This window comes from Oncorhynchus tshawytscha, linkage group LG17 (assembly GCF_018296145.1).
Source record: "Oncorhynchus tshawytscha isolate Ot180627B linkage group LG17, Otsh_v2.0, whole genome shotgun sequence".
In the NCBI taxonomy this organism is placed as follows: domain Eukaryota; kingdom Metazoa; phylum Chordata; class Actinopteri; order Salmoniformes; family Salmonidae; genus Oncorhynchus; species Oncorhynchus tshawytscha.
The window spans coordinates 4,281,656-4,298,255 of NC_056445.1; the positions used below are offsets into that span (position 1 = coordinate 4,281,656).

At 39.8% G+C, this 16,600-nt stretch overlaps 1 protein-coding gene across 1 annotated transcript; it reads left to right on the forward strand.

Annotated features, from left to right (window-relative positions):
• Nucleotides 1–881: 881 nt before the first annotated feature.
• On the forward strand, nucleotides 882–15,997 carry LOC112216729 (protein NipSnap homolog 2). Its single transcript, XM_024376764.2, has 10 exons — nucleotides 882–1,054; nucleotides 11,505–11,644; nucleotides 11,823–11,868; nucleotides 12,026–12,120; nucleotides 12,422–12,492; nucleotides 12,717–12,857; nucleotides 12,932–12,963; nucleotides 13,555–13,649; nucleotides 15,312–15,395; nucleotides 15,522–15,997. Exons 1-10 carry the CDS (start codon nucleotides 963–965, stop codon nucleotides 15,584–15,586), a joined length of 861 nt encoding a protein of 286 aa, XP_024232532.1. The 5' UTR covers nucleotides 882–962; the 3' UTR covers nucleotides 15,587–15,997.
• The last annotated feature ends 603 nt before the right edge of the window (nucleotides 15,998–16,600 follow it).

The window sequence follows — 16,600 nt, forward strand, 5'->3', positions numbered from 1 at the left end:
GAATTATTGGGTCAACCTACAGGGACATGGGGTGTCTCATTTACAGGCATGCTGGAAACATGAGTGAAGACAGAACACGAGCTTTGGGTGGGTGGGTAATACCAACGGTAGCTATTCCTGTAAATCTACCATGGCTACTCCCGCCTCCAATTGTTGGTCCAGAAGTTTTTGAGAGACTAGAGAAAGATAGGGTGTTGATCCATTTGAGTAGTTCAAGAGATGTCTGGATACTGTGCATCAGGATTTTGTGGTAATTTTTTTAATCCTTTATTTAACTAGGCAAGTCAGTCAAGAACAAATTCTTATTTACAATGACGGCCTAGGAACAGTGAGTTAACTGCCTTGTTCAGGGGCAGAATGACAGATTTTTACCTTGTCAGCTCTGGGATCCGATCATAGCAACCTTTCGGTTATTGGCCCAACACACTAACCACTAGGCTACCTGCCACCCCATTTACACAGATGGTTCAAAATATCCAAAGACAGGACATACTGGGTCAGCATTTGCAGTGCAGGAATGTGGTGTGAAAATAAGGAAATGTGATTAGAAAGCATCCAACAGGAAAGTGTGACTATTGCCAGGAAACAGAGACCATGGAGTATGAATTGCTACAGTGTGGTCAGTATCAGAGGGAAAGAGAGAGGCTTAGATCTAGTATGAGGGAGAAGAGGATACAGGAAATTAGTTGAAAGAGTATATTGAGTAGAACGTTATTAGATATAGTCTCAAATATTGTGTTGTATTTTTTAAGAGCAACAGGGCTGGCAGGTAGGATTTAGTTTCTCCCTGTCGCTGGACCAAACTCCAGTACAGTAGGTGACGGTAAAGCACCATAACGTTGGATGCCACCGCCGATAAACACCACAGAAGAAGAAGAAGAAGAAGAAGAAGAAGAAGAACAACAACAACTAACAACTCTTCCTCTCTGGCTATAGCAAGTATTCAATCAAGCCAGGGAAAGATGGCGAGCCGAGTCCTTCAGAAGGTGGGCAACGGCCTAAAACTGACGAGAAACGGAGTCCAGATGAACGGACAAGTCATACTTACAATCAGGTTAGTTGGATATTTGTATGAGAAAGTAAGTTTGAAAGTAAATATGCATTTGATCGTTAACAACTCTTTTACACTTCCCACTAAGCCAGTGCTAGCTATCTAACTTTAACGGAAACGGTTTACATTTTAAGAAGCAAACGGAACGAAACAGGGAGGGACCTACCTTAATTTACCCAATAGAAACTCTCGTTTTCGTTGCAAAACCTTTTCCGTTTGGAGGAAGCAGTTTCTGTTGCAAAACGTTTTGCAACAGAATTGGCGTAATGAATACACCTGAATGACGCTGGAATGCGAAGGAAAGCCAGCTAACTAAAAGGCTAAGCTAGGAGCTTAAACACTTAAAAGGTTATTCATGACTTGGTAGGACATTTCTACAAAACTGTTGCAACGTATCGACACTTTTAAATGTGTTTTGCACAGTTTATATATAATACTTGTCCTATCGTTGCAAATAAGTGCACATGACAACTATTTGCAGAACATTTGCCCGTGGAATTGCACTGCAGGTTAGTTGGCTGCGTAATAGTACATTTGTAGGATACAAGGGAAGTTCAATTAACATCTCTTTCAAGGTCATAAACAGTGTTGGGGAACGTTAATTTTAAAAGCAACTCATTAGTTTACGTTACTGGCATTGAAAGTAACGTTAGTCGTTATTACTTTTGCGTTTCCAAAACCAGAAAACCCTCATGCCTTGCGTGTGATGGTTTTTTTATGCCAAGTAGAGGGCGCACACTACCTTAGAATGACTTGCCTACTTAGTACCAGATGTGTGGACTCGAGTCACATGACTTACACTCACACGTTTGATGACTTGAGGCTCCGGTCCAAACACTTAAGACGCACCTTATCCCCTCAGCCCTCAAATGAAGTGGACACTTCTGATGACCTCTCATGACATGTGAGGATTATACATAACAAGCAAAATAGTAATAGTCACATGCATACATGCAAACTCCTAAACCTAAACAAACAAATCATATTAATTAATAATACACGTTTTAATTACCTTTTGTTTTTCATTTTAGTGGTGCCATATTGTTTAAATTCATTTATAAAGTGAAAAAGTTAGGTTTTGAATTAGACCATTTGTGAATGTGAAATGTACCTAATATTAGCAGTTGAATTAAATATACTGATCTCTATCTATGTCAGAATTTCTGAAAAATAATTATATCAAACTATTAAATAGCACAACCGGTCCTATTTTTATTTATTTCTTTGTAACAAATTCTCTGTCAATCCCAAAAATTGTACTATAAATACACGCAAAAAACAAATGCAAAATTGTCTCCTCCATTCCACAGAAATCACATTTATAGTCAATATTCAGCTTGAATCTTTCCAAAACATTTTATTCTCAAACCAGTTACAAAAAAGAGACTTATTTTTAAATCATATATCTTTGTTCCATAGAAAGTATCTGTGAGAGGAAACATTGTTTATACGCTAACATCCAAGCTAAAATTGCCTGCTTATGGAATTTGGCCAACTTTACCTGGATTTTATCAACATCAAAATTACATCGAAGCAAATAATTCTAAACCACCAACAAACAGAGTCCAATAAATACTCAGGGAAGACATTTCAAATACTGTTCTGGTTCTTAATATACTTAAGAATCCAATTTATTTTAAAAGTATTATTTAGAGTATTGAAATCTAAAACCTCAAGACCTCCTTGTTCCTGGGTAGTGAGGCTTGTTAAATCCTAATAAAATTATAAAGGATCTTATCTAAGCCTTTAATTTTAGGGGGTAATTGAAGTGATAACGAGACATAAACCGATCTGGATAACCCTTCAGCTTTGGACAATAAAACCCAACTGTGTAACGAAATATCTCTCAGCAACCAGAGGTTCAATTTCTTCTGTGTTTTCTCAATAATGGGGTTAAAGTTTAATTCACTTCTTTTTTTCCCCATCCTTGCATATAACAATTCCTAGATAAGTAACCTTATCTTTAATTGGGATACCATATTCTTCCTGTAAAACACAATCCTTGAGTGGAAATAAGACTGACTTATTGATTTTCAAACCTGAAACTAAGGAAAGGTCTTCAATACAGGAAACAGCTTTAGAAACCTCATTCCTGTCTCTCAAAAATGATTGTATCATCAGCCAGTTGACATATTTTAAATTCATTGCCAAGTTCTGAAACACCTTAAATTCCCTTCATATGAAGAGCCATCATTTGAGTAACAAATAAAAATGCACTAATTGGGCAGCCCAGCCTAATGCCACAGCCAATATCAAATCTTAAACTATTTTTACAGAGCTAGTACAACCACTATATAAAGTTTGGACTGCTTTCAGAAAATAGTCACCAAACCCCAAAAAACATATTGCTTTGAACATGAACTCATGTTCTACAGTGTCAAAAGCTGTAGAACATGGATGAGGTCATTATAGTCAATCATATAATCATATTACTATAATCATATTATAATCATATGTGTCGACCATGCATAAAACCAGATTGCATCAGATTGAAGAACAATCTGATTTCAACCTCTTAGCAAATACAAGGGCAAATAATTTCCCATCATTATTCAACAGGCTAATGGGTCTCCAGTTGTCTATATATTTTTATTTATTTAACTAGGCAAGTCAGTTAAGAACAAATTCTTATTTTCAATGACGGCGTAGGAACAGTGGGTTAACTGCCTGTTCAGGGGCAGAACGACAGATTTGTACCTTGTCAGCTCGGGGGTTTGAACTTGCAAGCTTCCGGTTACTAGTCCAACGGCTACCCTGCCGCCCCTAGACTATCCTTATTAGGTTTGGTTGGCTGGGCTTCCAATATGGATATTTTCTTAGACAATGTAGCAAACATTGCTAAGAAGATAAATAATGATTTCAGGGATTTTTGTGACGAGTTATCTGATATTGAGATAAAAGACTGTATTAAAAGCCTTAAGAACAATAGGTCTCCTGGAAATTATGGTTTAATAATCCTTTGCACCACGCAAGTGGTTGACCTAAATTTTATATATATATATATCACACACACACACTTGCAAATAACATTGTATTGTAGACTGGTAAAATGTTTTTCACTTCCTCAGCATTGAAATCAATCACTTTCTTCTAGAGGTCGACCGATATGATTTTTCAACGCCGATACTGATTAATCGGACGATTTTTATTGATTTATTTGTAATAATGACAATTACAACAATACTGAATGAACACTTATTTTAACTTAATATAATACATCAATAAAATCAATTTAGCCTAAAATAATGAAATGTGTTTGTTTTTGCATTATTTAAACCAAATTAAAGTGTTGGAAAAGAAAGTAATATGTGCCGATATGTAGTATGTGCCATGTATGTGCCATGTACAAATGTGTGCCATGTACAATATGTGCCATTTAAAAAAAGCTAACGTTTAAGTTCCTTGCTCAGAACATATGAAAGTTTGTGGTTCCTTTTAACATGAGACTTCAATATTCCAAGGTAAGAGGTTTTAGGTTGTAGTTATACACTGCTCAAAAAAATAAAGGGAACACTAAAATAACACATCCTAGATCTGAATGAATGAAATATTCTTATTAAATACTTTTTTCTTTACATAGTTGAATGTGCTGACAACAAAATCACACAAATTATCAATGGAAATCAAATTTATCAACCCATGGAGTTCTGGATTTGGAGTCACACTCAAAATTAAAGTGGAAAACCACACTACAGGCTGATCCAACTTTGATGTAATGTCCTTAAAACAAGTCAAAATGAGGCTCGGTAGTGTGTGTGGCATCCACATGCCTGTATGACCTCCCTACAACGCCTGGGCATGCTCCTGATGAGGTGGCGGATGGTCTCCTGAGGGATCTCCTCCCAGACCTGGACTAAAGCATCCGCCAACTCCTGGACAGTCTGTGGTGCAATGTGGCGTTGTGGGATGGAGCGAGACATGATGTCCCAGATGTGCTCAATTGGATTCAGGTCTGGGGAACAGACGGGCTAGTCCATAGCATCAATGCCTTCCTCTTGCAGGAACTGCTGACACACTCCAGCCACATGAGGTCTAGCATTGTCTTGCATTAGGAGGAACCCAGGGCCAACCACACCAGCATATGGTCTCACAAGGGGTCTGAGGATCTCATCTCGGTACCTAATGGCAGTCAGGCTACCTGGCTGATAGGCTTGAAGTCATAAAAAGCGCTGTGCTTGCGAAGAGCTGCTGGCAAAATGCACAAAAGTGCTGTTTGAATGAATGATTACGGGCCTGCTGCTGCTCAGTCAGACTGCTCTATCAAATCAGACTTAATTATAACATAATAACACACAGAAATACGAGCCTTTGGTCATTAATATGGTAGAATCCGGAAACTATCATTTCAAAAACAAAATGTTTATTTCAGTGAAATACGGAACCGTTCAGTATTTTATCTGACGGGTGGCATCCCTAAGTCTAAATATTCTTGTTACATTGCACAACCTTCAATGTTATGTCATAATTATGTAAAATTCTGGCAAATTAGTTCGCAATGAGCCAGGCAGCCCAAACTGTTGCATATACCCTGACTCTGCGCGCAATTAACGCAAGAGAAATGACACAATTTAGCTGGTTAATATTGCCTGCTAAACTGGATTAGTAGTTCTAAATAGTGATTATGATTGATTGTTTTTTATAAGATAAGTTTAATGCTAGCTAGCAATTTACCTTGGCTTCTACGGGCAGGCTCCTCGTGGAGTGCAATGGTTAGAGCATTGGACTAGTTAACAGATTTAAGTAGAACACCATTGGAAATTAATGTTAATTTCAATTTTATATTCCTAAAATTGTTATTGCTGCTTCCTGTTGACAAGACATTTTGATGAATAGCTGAATGTCAAAACAGTTTTGTATCCAAACCAATATGCAGAAACAGTTTGCGATTTAAAAAACGTACTATCTACACATACAGTGGGGCAAAAAAGTATTTACTCAGCCACCAATTGTGCAAGTTCTCCCACTTAAAAAGATGAGAGAGGCCTGTAATTTTCATCATAGGTACACTTAAACTATGACAGACAAAATGAGAAAAAAAATCCAGAAAATCACATTGTAGGATTTTTAAATTAATTTATTTGCAAATTATGGTGGAAAATAAGTATTTGGTCACCTACAAACAAGCAAGATTTCTGGCTCTCACAGACCTGCAACTTCTTCTTTAAGAGGCTCCTCTGTCCTGCACTCATTACCTGTATTAATGTCACCTGTTTGAACTTGTTATCAGTATAAAAGACACTTGTCCACAACCTCAAACAGTCACACTCCAAACTCCACTATGGCCAAGACCAAAGAGCTGTCAAAGGACACCAGAAACAAAATTGTAGACCTGCACCAGGCTGGGAAGACTGAATCTGCAATAGGTAAGCAGCTTGGTTGGGAGAAATTATTAGGAAATGGAAGACATACAAGACAACTGATAATCTCCCTCGATCTGGGGCTCCACGCAAGATCTCACCCCGTGGGGTCAAAATGATCACAAGAACGGTGAGGAAAAATCCCAGAACACACGAGCGGACCTAGTGAATGACCTGCAGAGAGCTGGGACCAAAGTAACAAAGCCTACCATCAGTAACACACTACGCCGCCAGGGACTCAAATCCTGCAGTGCCAGACGTGTCCCCCTGCTTAAGCCAGTACATGTCCAGGCCCGTCTGAAGTTTGCTAGAGAGCATTTGGATGATCCAGAAGAAGATTGGGAGAATGTCATATGGTCAGATGAAACCAAAATATAACTTTTTGGTAAAAACTCAACTCGTTGTGTTTGGAGGACAAAGAATGCTGAGTTGCATCCAAAGAACACCATACCCGCTGTGAAGCATGGGGGTGGAAACATCATGCTTTGGGGCTGTTTTTCTGCAAAGGGACCAGGACGACTGATCCGTGTAAAGGAAAGAATGAATGGGGCCATGTATCGTGAGATTTTGAGTGAAAACCTCCTTCCATCAGCAAGGGCATTGAAGATGAAACAAGGCTGGGTCTTTCAGCATGACAATGATCCCAAACACACCGCCCGGGCAACGAAGGAGTGGCTTCGTAAGAAGCATTTCAAGGTCCTGGAGTGGCCTAGCCAGTCTCCAGATCTCAACCCCATAGAAAATCTTTGGAGGGAGTTGAAAGTACGTGTTGCCCAGCAACAGTCCCAAAACATCACTGCTCTAGAGGAGATCTGCATGGAGGAATGGGCCAAAATACCAGCAACAGTGTGTGAACCTTGTGAAGACTTACAGAAAACGTTTGCCCTCTGTCATTGCAACAAAGGGTATATAACAAACTATTGAGAAACTTTTGTTATTGACCAAATACTTATTTTCCACCATAATTTGCAAATAAATTCATTAAAAATCCTACAATGTGATTTTCTGGATTTTTTTTTCTCTCTCATTTTGTCTGTCATAGTTGAAAATTGATGAAAATTACAGGCCTCATCTTTTTAAGTGGGATAACTTACACAATTGGTGGCTGACTAAATACTTTTTTGCCCCACTGTACATGTGCAACAATGGTAATCATATTACTTTTTAAAAGAGCACCTTATAAACGGCACACACACCAGAAGCCCTGTTTTGACAAGTGGCAATAAATCACTTATATCGATTATGGGGAAAATCGTGTTGTATACGCTGTTGAAACTACCACACTTTATTAAAAACCACATGGAAACTGGAGATATTTGAATCTGAAAATAATATTTACATCACTAGTTAGAAGTGTTTAAGACAGTCATCTAAATTCTAGAATATTGGCTGGAGATTCTGAGGCTGCTGAAACGGGGCAGAAACAAATCAGTTGCTTTGTTATGTGACTTCAACAAATCAAGACCCGGCATTGGATATCAACACTGACAATGGCTGGCTGTTAATTAAGTTATAGTTTGACTCTCAAGTCAGTGTATTGGTTTGCGCAGAGTTCACACAACGGGCTTGAGGAATGTAGGACTCTGAAATACAAGTACTTTAATACCTTGAAACAGACATTTTCTCAAGATAGTATGTTGATTTAAAACGAGAGAACAGACATTATACGATTCTGTCCGGTTCTGACTTGGAGTATGTGGACAACTACAAATACCTAGGTGTATGGTTAGACTGTAAACTCTCCTTCCAGACTCCTATTAAGCATCTCCAATTAAAAATTAAATCTAGAATCCACTTCCTACTTCGCAACAAAGCCTCCTTCACTCACACTGCCAAACATAACCTCGACTTCAGGGATGTAATTTATAAAATAGCCTCCAACACTACTCAGCAAAATGGATGCAGTCTATCGCAGTGCAATCTGTTTTGTCACCAAAGCCCCATATACAGTGGGGCAAAACAGTATTTAGTCAGCCACCAAATTGTGTAAGTTCTCCCACTTAAAAAGATGAGAGGCCTGTAATTTTCATCATAGGTACACTTCAACTATGACAGACAAAATGAGAAGGAAAAAAATCCAGAAAATCACATTGTAGGATTTTTAATGAATTTATTTGCAAATTATGGTGGAAAATAAGTGTTGTTGCCCGCCTGTTAGCTTGCACGTTTCTTGCCATTCTCCTTTGACCTCTCATCAACAAACTGTTTTCCCCTACAACCCTTGGTTCTCAGATGAAGTAGCTGAAATCATAATGAAACTAAATGCTCTGTTGGCTAAAGCAAGAGGGTCTGATTCAGCTGATAATTGGATGGCTTTTAAACACCTTTGAAATCAGGGTGTGTCTATGACTCGAAAGCAGACCACTACCTCAAATCTGCTGCTGATAATTTGAGTAATCCTTACAAATTTTGGCAAGTAGTGAAAGGTTTGAACTACAAAAAAAGATGCACAGCTTCCAAAACAACTGCTGGTAAACTCAGTCTTTTAAAACTGAAGTCTTTTAATCTTTTTTTTTTTGATGCCGGTTCCCTTCTAATTAGTTACCTTAATTCATCAATCAAGTACAAGGGTGGATCGAAAACCTGCAGACACTCGGCCCTCCATGGAATAAGTTTGACATGTGATCTAGACCCCACCTACTACTATTTTTAGCTGCAGATACCATTGCTCTACATTTTTAACATGCACCTTCAACCTCACCCTAGAATGTAATGAAATCTCCAAGTTGTGGAAGGCAGCAAATGTCCTACCTCTTTTGAAAGGTGATCCCACTCTCTAGTGAACAACTATAGGCCCATATCTCATTTCTGTTTTGGCAAATTTATTGGAGTCCCTAGTCAAGCAGCTTAAAGCCTACCTACAGGAAAACAATATTTTGTGTGGCATGCAATCAGGTTTCAGGTCAAGCCACAAGCACTGTTACAGCAACTTTGAAGGTTTTGGATGATATTTACTATGCCCTGGATAAGAAGTGGCATTGTGTAGCTGTGTTCATAGATATGTCAAAGGCGTTTCACACTGGACCATAGTAAAGTTTGTTGGGATTACTGTTCACGTTCTGGAGTGGTTGTGAACTACATGTCAAATAGAACCCAGTGTGTGAAGGCAGATGGTTTTAAGTCTGACACCATAGAGCTGCACTCAGGTGTGCCTCAGGATCAATTGGAGCTTTTTATCTATATCAACAACATTGGGAGACAGAGTCCACTGATGTACATTTTTATGCGGATGACACTTCTTCTAAGTGGCAGCAGTTTGACTTTTGAAAAAGCTCAAACAGCTTTTAACATCCATTCAACAGAGTCTTTACGATTTTAAAGCTTGTTCTGAATTCCTCAAACAAAATGCATGGTCCAAGGCTAAACATTCTGATAGCCATGTCATTGCTACTGGCTCAAATAGCCCACCAATCAGCCTGTTACCAACCCTTTGGAAACTTTTAAAATAAATTGTTTGACCAGATACAATGCTATTTTACAGTAAACAAATTGACAATGCTTTCAACACACTTATAGGGAAGGACATTTCAACAAGCACAGCACTTACACAAATGACTGATGATTGGCTGGGAGAACACACGCACACACTCTCTATATTGTGGATAAAGAGTTACCTCTGTAATAGAACAGAGGGTGTTCTTTGATGTAAGCCTCCAACAAAATCCAGGTAGAATCAGGAATTCCCCAGGGCAGCTGTCTAGGCCCCTTTTTTCAATCTTTACTAATGACATGACATGACACTGACTGAGTGTCGATGTATGCGGATGACAACACTATGCACATCAGCTACCACAGCGACTGAAATGACTGCAACACTTAACAAAGAGCTGCAGTTAGTTTCAAAATGTGTGGCAAGGAATAAGTTAGTCCTAAATATTTCAAAAACTAAAAACATTGTATTTGCAACAGCATTTACTAAACCTCAACTAAATCTTGTAATGAATAATGTGGTAATTGAGGCAGTTGAGGTCAAAACATTGATACAACAGTAGCCAGAGAAGTCTGTCCATAATAAAGTGCTGCTCTGCCTTAACAGCACTATCAACAAGGCAGGTCCTGCAGGCCCTAGTTTTGTCGCACCTGGACAACTTTCAGTCGTGTGGTCAGGTGCCACAAAAAATATCTCTGCAATTACAAAAATTGCAATTGGCTCATAACAGGGCAGCACAGCTGGCCCTTGGATGCACACAGCTAATGTTAATGATATGCATGTCAATCTCTCCTGGCTCAAAGTGGAGGAGACATTGACTTCATCACTACTTGTATTTGTGAGAGGTATTGCCATGTTGAATGCACTGAGCTGTCTGTTTGAACTACTGGCACACAGCTCAGATAACCATGCATACCCCACAAGACATGCCACCAGATGTCTCTTCAGTCCCCAAGTCCAGAACAGACGATGGCAGGCGCACAGTACTACATAGCCATGACTACATGGAACTCTATTCCACATCAAGTAACTCATGCCAGCAGTAAAATTAGTTTAGATGCATAGACACATGCATACAAACACACGATAACATTCACACTATACACACATTTACACATGGGTTTTATGTTATAGGCCTGAGGGCCCCTATTTGTTGTGAATGTATTGTAATGTTTAAAAAAGTCTATAACTACCTTAATTTAGCTGGAACCGAGGAAGAGTAGCTGCTTCCAAGGCAGCAACTAATGGGGATCCATAATACACATACCTTGGAAGGAAATTCCATAGAGCAAGTCAAAACTTACAAATGTTTGGGAATGAGAAGCTGAGCTTCACTAATCATGTTGAGAACCTGGTAAAGAAACTCAAATTGAGAATAGGTTTATTACCAGCCAAATTCTTTATTACGAACCAAAACTGTGACACAGTACTGTGATCTCTAGTGCTTTTGGCAGGTCTTCATTGACTCTACTTATGATTAAACGTGTGTGTGTGTGTGTGTGTGTGTGTGTGTGTCTGTGTGTGTGTGTGTGTATATTGGGAAAACTGCTGCTATCTTGGTGGGGCGTTTCTTGAAAAATAATATCTCAAGGAGACCATCCTGGATAAGTAAAGGTTAAATAAAAATAAATGATTGTGTCCTAATGCTGTCTCACGTCTTGTCAAGGAGTCTATCAGCGTCCACCAATAAGAACCGTGAGGACAGCTGGTTCAAGTCTCTGTTCGTCAGGAAGGTCGACCCCAGAAAGGATGCCCACTCTCAACTACTGGCTAAGAAGGAAGACACCAACCTCTACAAAATACAGTGTAGGTTATCTCTCTCACACACACACACTCTCAGGGGTTTGGTTGTGACGCCTGTGAGTCTACACTACAATTGCCTCATTGTGTTTTTTTTTAACATAGATTTAAAGGTTTCAGACTTTTTCCCCAGGCCACGCCCGCACTCTGTTTACATGCGGGGTTACCTCTTTCTCTTTTACAGTTCACAATGTCAAGCCCGAGTGCCTTGACGCTTACAACAAGGCAAGGTAAGGGACACCTACCTCCGATCAAACTCTCAAACAGCAGCATTGTTAGACAATGGAGAGTCTAAATGCTTTTGAGGATGTCTGTAAAAAGATTAGTACAGCGTCCCCAAGATTCTGAATGATTATTTAATTTTTGTTTTGTTATGCGTGTCCTCAGTGAGGAGGTTCTGCCCTCCATCAACGCTGACTCTCACTACCCCTGTGAGCTGATTGGCACCTGGAACACATGGTATGGAGAGCAGGACCAGGCTGGTAAGGACATACTCATACACATGCTCGCACACGCACACACTCTCACCTGGTAGCCTAGTGGTTAGAGCGTTGGGCCAGTAACCGAAAGGTTGCTGGATCGAATCCCTGTCGTTCTGTCCCTGAGCAAGGCAGTTAACCCACTGTTCCCGGGCACCTAAGACGTGGATGTCGATTATGGCAGCCCCCTGCACCTCTCTGATTCAGAGGGGTTGGGTTAAATGCGGAAGACACATTTCAGCTGAAGGCATTCAGTTGTACAACTGACTAGGTATCCCCTTTCTCTCCTCTCTCTGTGTTGCAGTTCACCTGTGGCGATATCGGGGAGGCTACCCAGCCCTGACAGAGGTCATGAACAAACTCCGGCAGAATAAGGTCGGTAGAAAAGTTGGCTCACAAATGTCGCTATATAGGGTTTCTATAATGAAAAGTAAGACATGCCTGCACAGTACTTACAATACTGTAGTCTACTTGTTACTTTGAATTTCATCTTTTGAATCATGTTAGGTATGCATTACAACAAACCTGCATATGCCTCCTACCAAATTTGGGAGTGCATTTCCTTTTCAGTTCTTGAACCATTACTTGTGGTTTTGTAGGAGTTCATGGAGTACAGGAATGAGCGGGGGAAGATGTTGCTGTCTCGCCGTAACCAGCTGCTCCTGGAGTTCAGCTTCTGGAACGAGCCCACCCCCCGCCCAGGACCAAACATCTATGAGCTCCGCTCATACCAACTCAGGGTTAGACTGACTTTCTCTCTCTGTCTCTCTTTATCTCTCTCACTCCGTCTAATCCTCCTCCTCTCTTCTTTCAGCCTGGAACTATGATTGAGTGGGGAAACTACTGGTAAGGCAGTTTCTCTTATTTTTCTGTAGGATTAGCATAAATATCCTCCTTTTTAATTTGACACTTTTCTTAGACACCGATAGAGACGACGTCACTTGGTTCCTTCTATCATGTAGTTGATACACCTGTACGGTACCTCTGATCTGCACTTCCGTTTCATGACGTCTTGAGCATGACTAAAAATGGACGAGGGATTGTTATGTGAAATACAATTATTCGATATTGTGACTATAAGTAGAATATGGCTGCTGTAATTTGTCAATTCAAACCACTGTTTGACAGAATTGAAATGACAGAACAACAATGTCAAATCCTTATACCTGGGGGACTGAACAGTGATGCAGGAAATTGGATGATTGGAACATTGATTAATACATGAAATCGATAACTCAATGGTGAAATCGTTTTATTTATAGTTTTTAAAAATCTGTCTGAAGCAAGATGGTGTGTTCAGCAGAAGGTATCCGTATTCCCTCTGTGCTCTGTTGTAGTTATTTAATAAAGCACAGGATGAACAACTGCAGTCATAAGGCTGCTTGATTGGCTGCTGTGTGTCATGTGACATCAGCGTGTGTTCCGTGTGTACGGCAGGGCTCGGGCCATAGAGTTCCGGCAGCAGAACAGTGAGGCTGTGGGAGGGTTCTTCTCGCAGATCGGCAGCCTCTACATGGTACATCACCTCTGGGGTAAGATGGGACAACCACAAGGATCAAATCCAATTTTATTGGTCACATAAAATAAACTTTCAAAGTTCTTGAAATTTTCCATATTGACTGACCATGTGTTAAAGTAATGATGGACTGTCGTTTCGCTTTGCTTATTTGAGCTGTTCTTGCCATAACATGGACTTTGGTCTTTTACCAAATAGGGCTATCTTCTGAAATCAAATGTTATTGGTCACATAAACCTGTTTAACAGATGTTATTGCGGGTGTAGCGAAATGCTTGTGCTTCTAGTTCCGACAGTGCAGTAACATCTAACAATTACACAACATATACCCAATACACACATCTAAGTAAAGGAATGGAATATATAAATATTTGTACGAGCAATGTCAGAGCAGCATAGACTAAGATACAGTAGAATAGTTTAGAATGCAGTATATACAGAGTAATGCAAGTTATGTTAACATTATTAAAGTGGCTAGTGTTCCATTTATTAAAGTGGCCAATTATTTCAAGACTGTGTATAAAGACGTGTATAAAGAAGTCTCTATATAGCCCCTCTGTGCTAGAGATGGCTATTTAACAGTCTGATGGCCTTGATGACCCCTCTCAATCACCTCTCTCTACAGTTTATTTAGTGAGTCGCTTGAAGTACTTGAATTTGTCACTCTGAAATTCAAGGACTGGAATACCTTGAAAATAAGACCTTCTCAAGTTGGTACTTCAAAAGTACTTTAATTAAAAGGAGAACATTTTAGAAAAATGTATTGGTCTGGCTAATTAATTTCCAGGCAGACTACCGATTTTTTTTATTTACTTATTCCCCCCCCCCCAGTGGGCTCATTCCACCCACACTGCCAATCAGACAGGTACAGAATTGACTGCCAAATGCCACATCGATAGCTAAAATGCCGGGAAACTGTAGATTCAACCCTGCATTTTGTGCGAATGGAACATTTCTGAGATCTTTTATTTCAGCTAATTAAACATGGGTCCAACGCTTTATATTTTTGTTCAGTATAGTTTACCCACTTTTTTGCGTCAGACTTTGACATTGCAAGCATGGGTGAATCCGCCCAGAAGAGCCACATGAAGGGGGGAAAGATGCAACGCTGCATCTGGCGCTAGTTCTACATTGACTTTTTCTCTGCAACAAACTCCAGAGCTTTTTTTTGCCAATGCCAATCGCCTCATTCACTTAGCGCCCGCGATAGCGGCAGCCTGCTCCTGCAGTTCTGGGAGCCGTTCACGTGCCGTTTTCCTCACATAAAAGAAACTTAACTCTTTGACTTGCCACTGTCAGTACGAACCCTGATTTTGGGCAGTGTTTCTTAATCCTACCTTAGCTTTTTTTGCCATACCTTATTCAAATAATCAGTTCATCATCAATACTTTAAGTGGAATCAGGTGTGTAGTAATAGGGCAAAAACTATAATGTCCACCCCTTTGGGTCCCCAGGACCAGAATGAACTAACACTGGGTGACATGGAAATGTACCTGGGACACATTTTGTACCAACTCAATTATTATAGTTTCACTCTGGTGTCTCGTTTTGAATTTGCTGTATTTTGTTGAGTTGTACATACACTGTACCTACTCAACAAAATAATGAATCAACTATACAGCATGGACATTTTTCAGTGACTTTGATATGAATGCTTTCTGTGTATTGTCTGTTTCTAGCCTACAAAGACCTCCAGTCGAGAGAAGACACCAGGAACGCAGCTTGGCAACATGAAGGCTGGGATGAGGTTGTCTATTACACAGGTCAGTTGGCTCTTTTTCTGTGTATCTCACTCGCTCTCTGTCCATCCTTCGAGCGACATTATATATGAAGCGCTGAAAGTGTAGTAATATGTTTAAGTGACCCTCTTCATTCCTCTCCTCTGTCAGTTCCGCTGATCCAGCACATGGAGTCCAGAATAATGATCCCCATGAAGACCTCCCCTCTGAAGTAACCCCTGCCAGCACCCAGGGGAGATCCCGACTACCAAGCCCACCACCACACTGATATGTAGACAACGTAACTGACCAACAATGTGCTCTCACTGTACTTCCAGGAGTTTCAGCAATGACATCAACATGCTTGACACTTCTGCTTTCACTTCTATCTTTTTGTTGTCTTTCCTGTGTCGGCATCAAATGTCTTATTTCGGTCAAAATGACATGCGTACAGAATGTAGATAGTAGGGCTCTAACCAGACTTGGAGATGTTATCATTAATTGTAAATGACTAGTTGGACTGTGACTCTCCCATACTGCTAGACAGGGGGACAGGATAGGAACAGTTTCTCCATGTATTACATGTGAAATCCAGTGCTTTATTAAGAATCATGTACATATTGAATTAAACTTCTGATGAAAGATAAGTCTGTCTCGCAAGCTCTTTGCTACGCATATCTTCATTAGAATGGGAGAGGAATAAAGCTGTGGGTCTTGGTAAATAACTTAACAAAACAGACCTTAAACCAGAGCAGTCCTGTAGGATTTCGCGCCAACCATAATCTAGCGCACCTGATTTGAATAATTAGCTGGTTGATAAGCAGAAGCAGGAAAACCGCATCTATAATGTCCCCATAATCTAAAATAGACAAGTGGCATGGACAATATCCTTACTATTAATGGAAGTCAGACATGCTTTGTTTCTTAAAAAATATAGATTTTACTTCAAAAACCAGCTCGGTGACATGTTTTTTTAAATGACAGCTTGTCATCAAGACAGATGCCAAGATATTTGTAGGAAGTGTCGTGTCTCTGACTTCTTTAATGTGATGACAAGCTATTTTATCAAATTGATTACCTAACGTTTGATTACGTGATTGAATTAAACCATGCAACAGTTAACTCGTCAATAACCTGGGATACCACGGAAGCATTCGTTTATATAGAGATGCTATCTCCTGGATCCACTCTTTAAAGATCTGAAGATCTTTTATATCAATAGCAGTCGATCATTAATTATTCTTTACCTT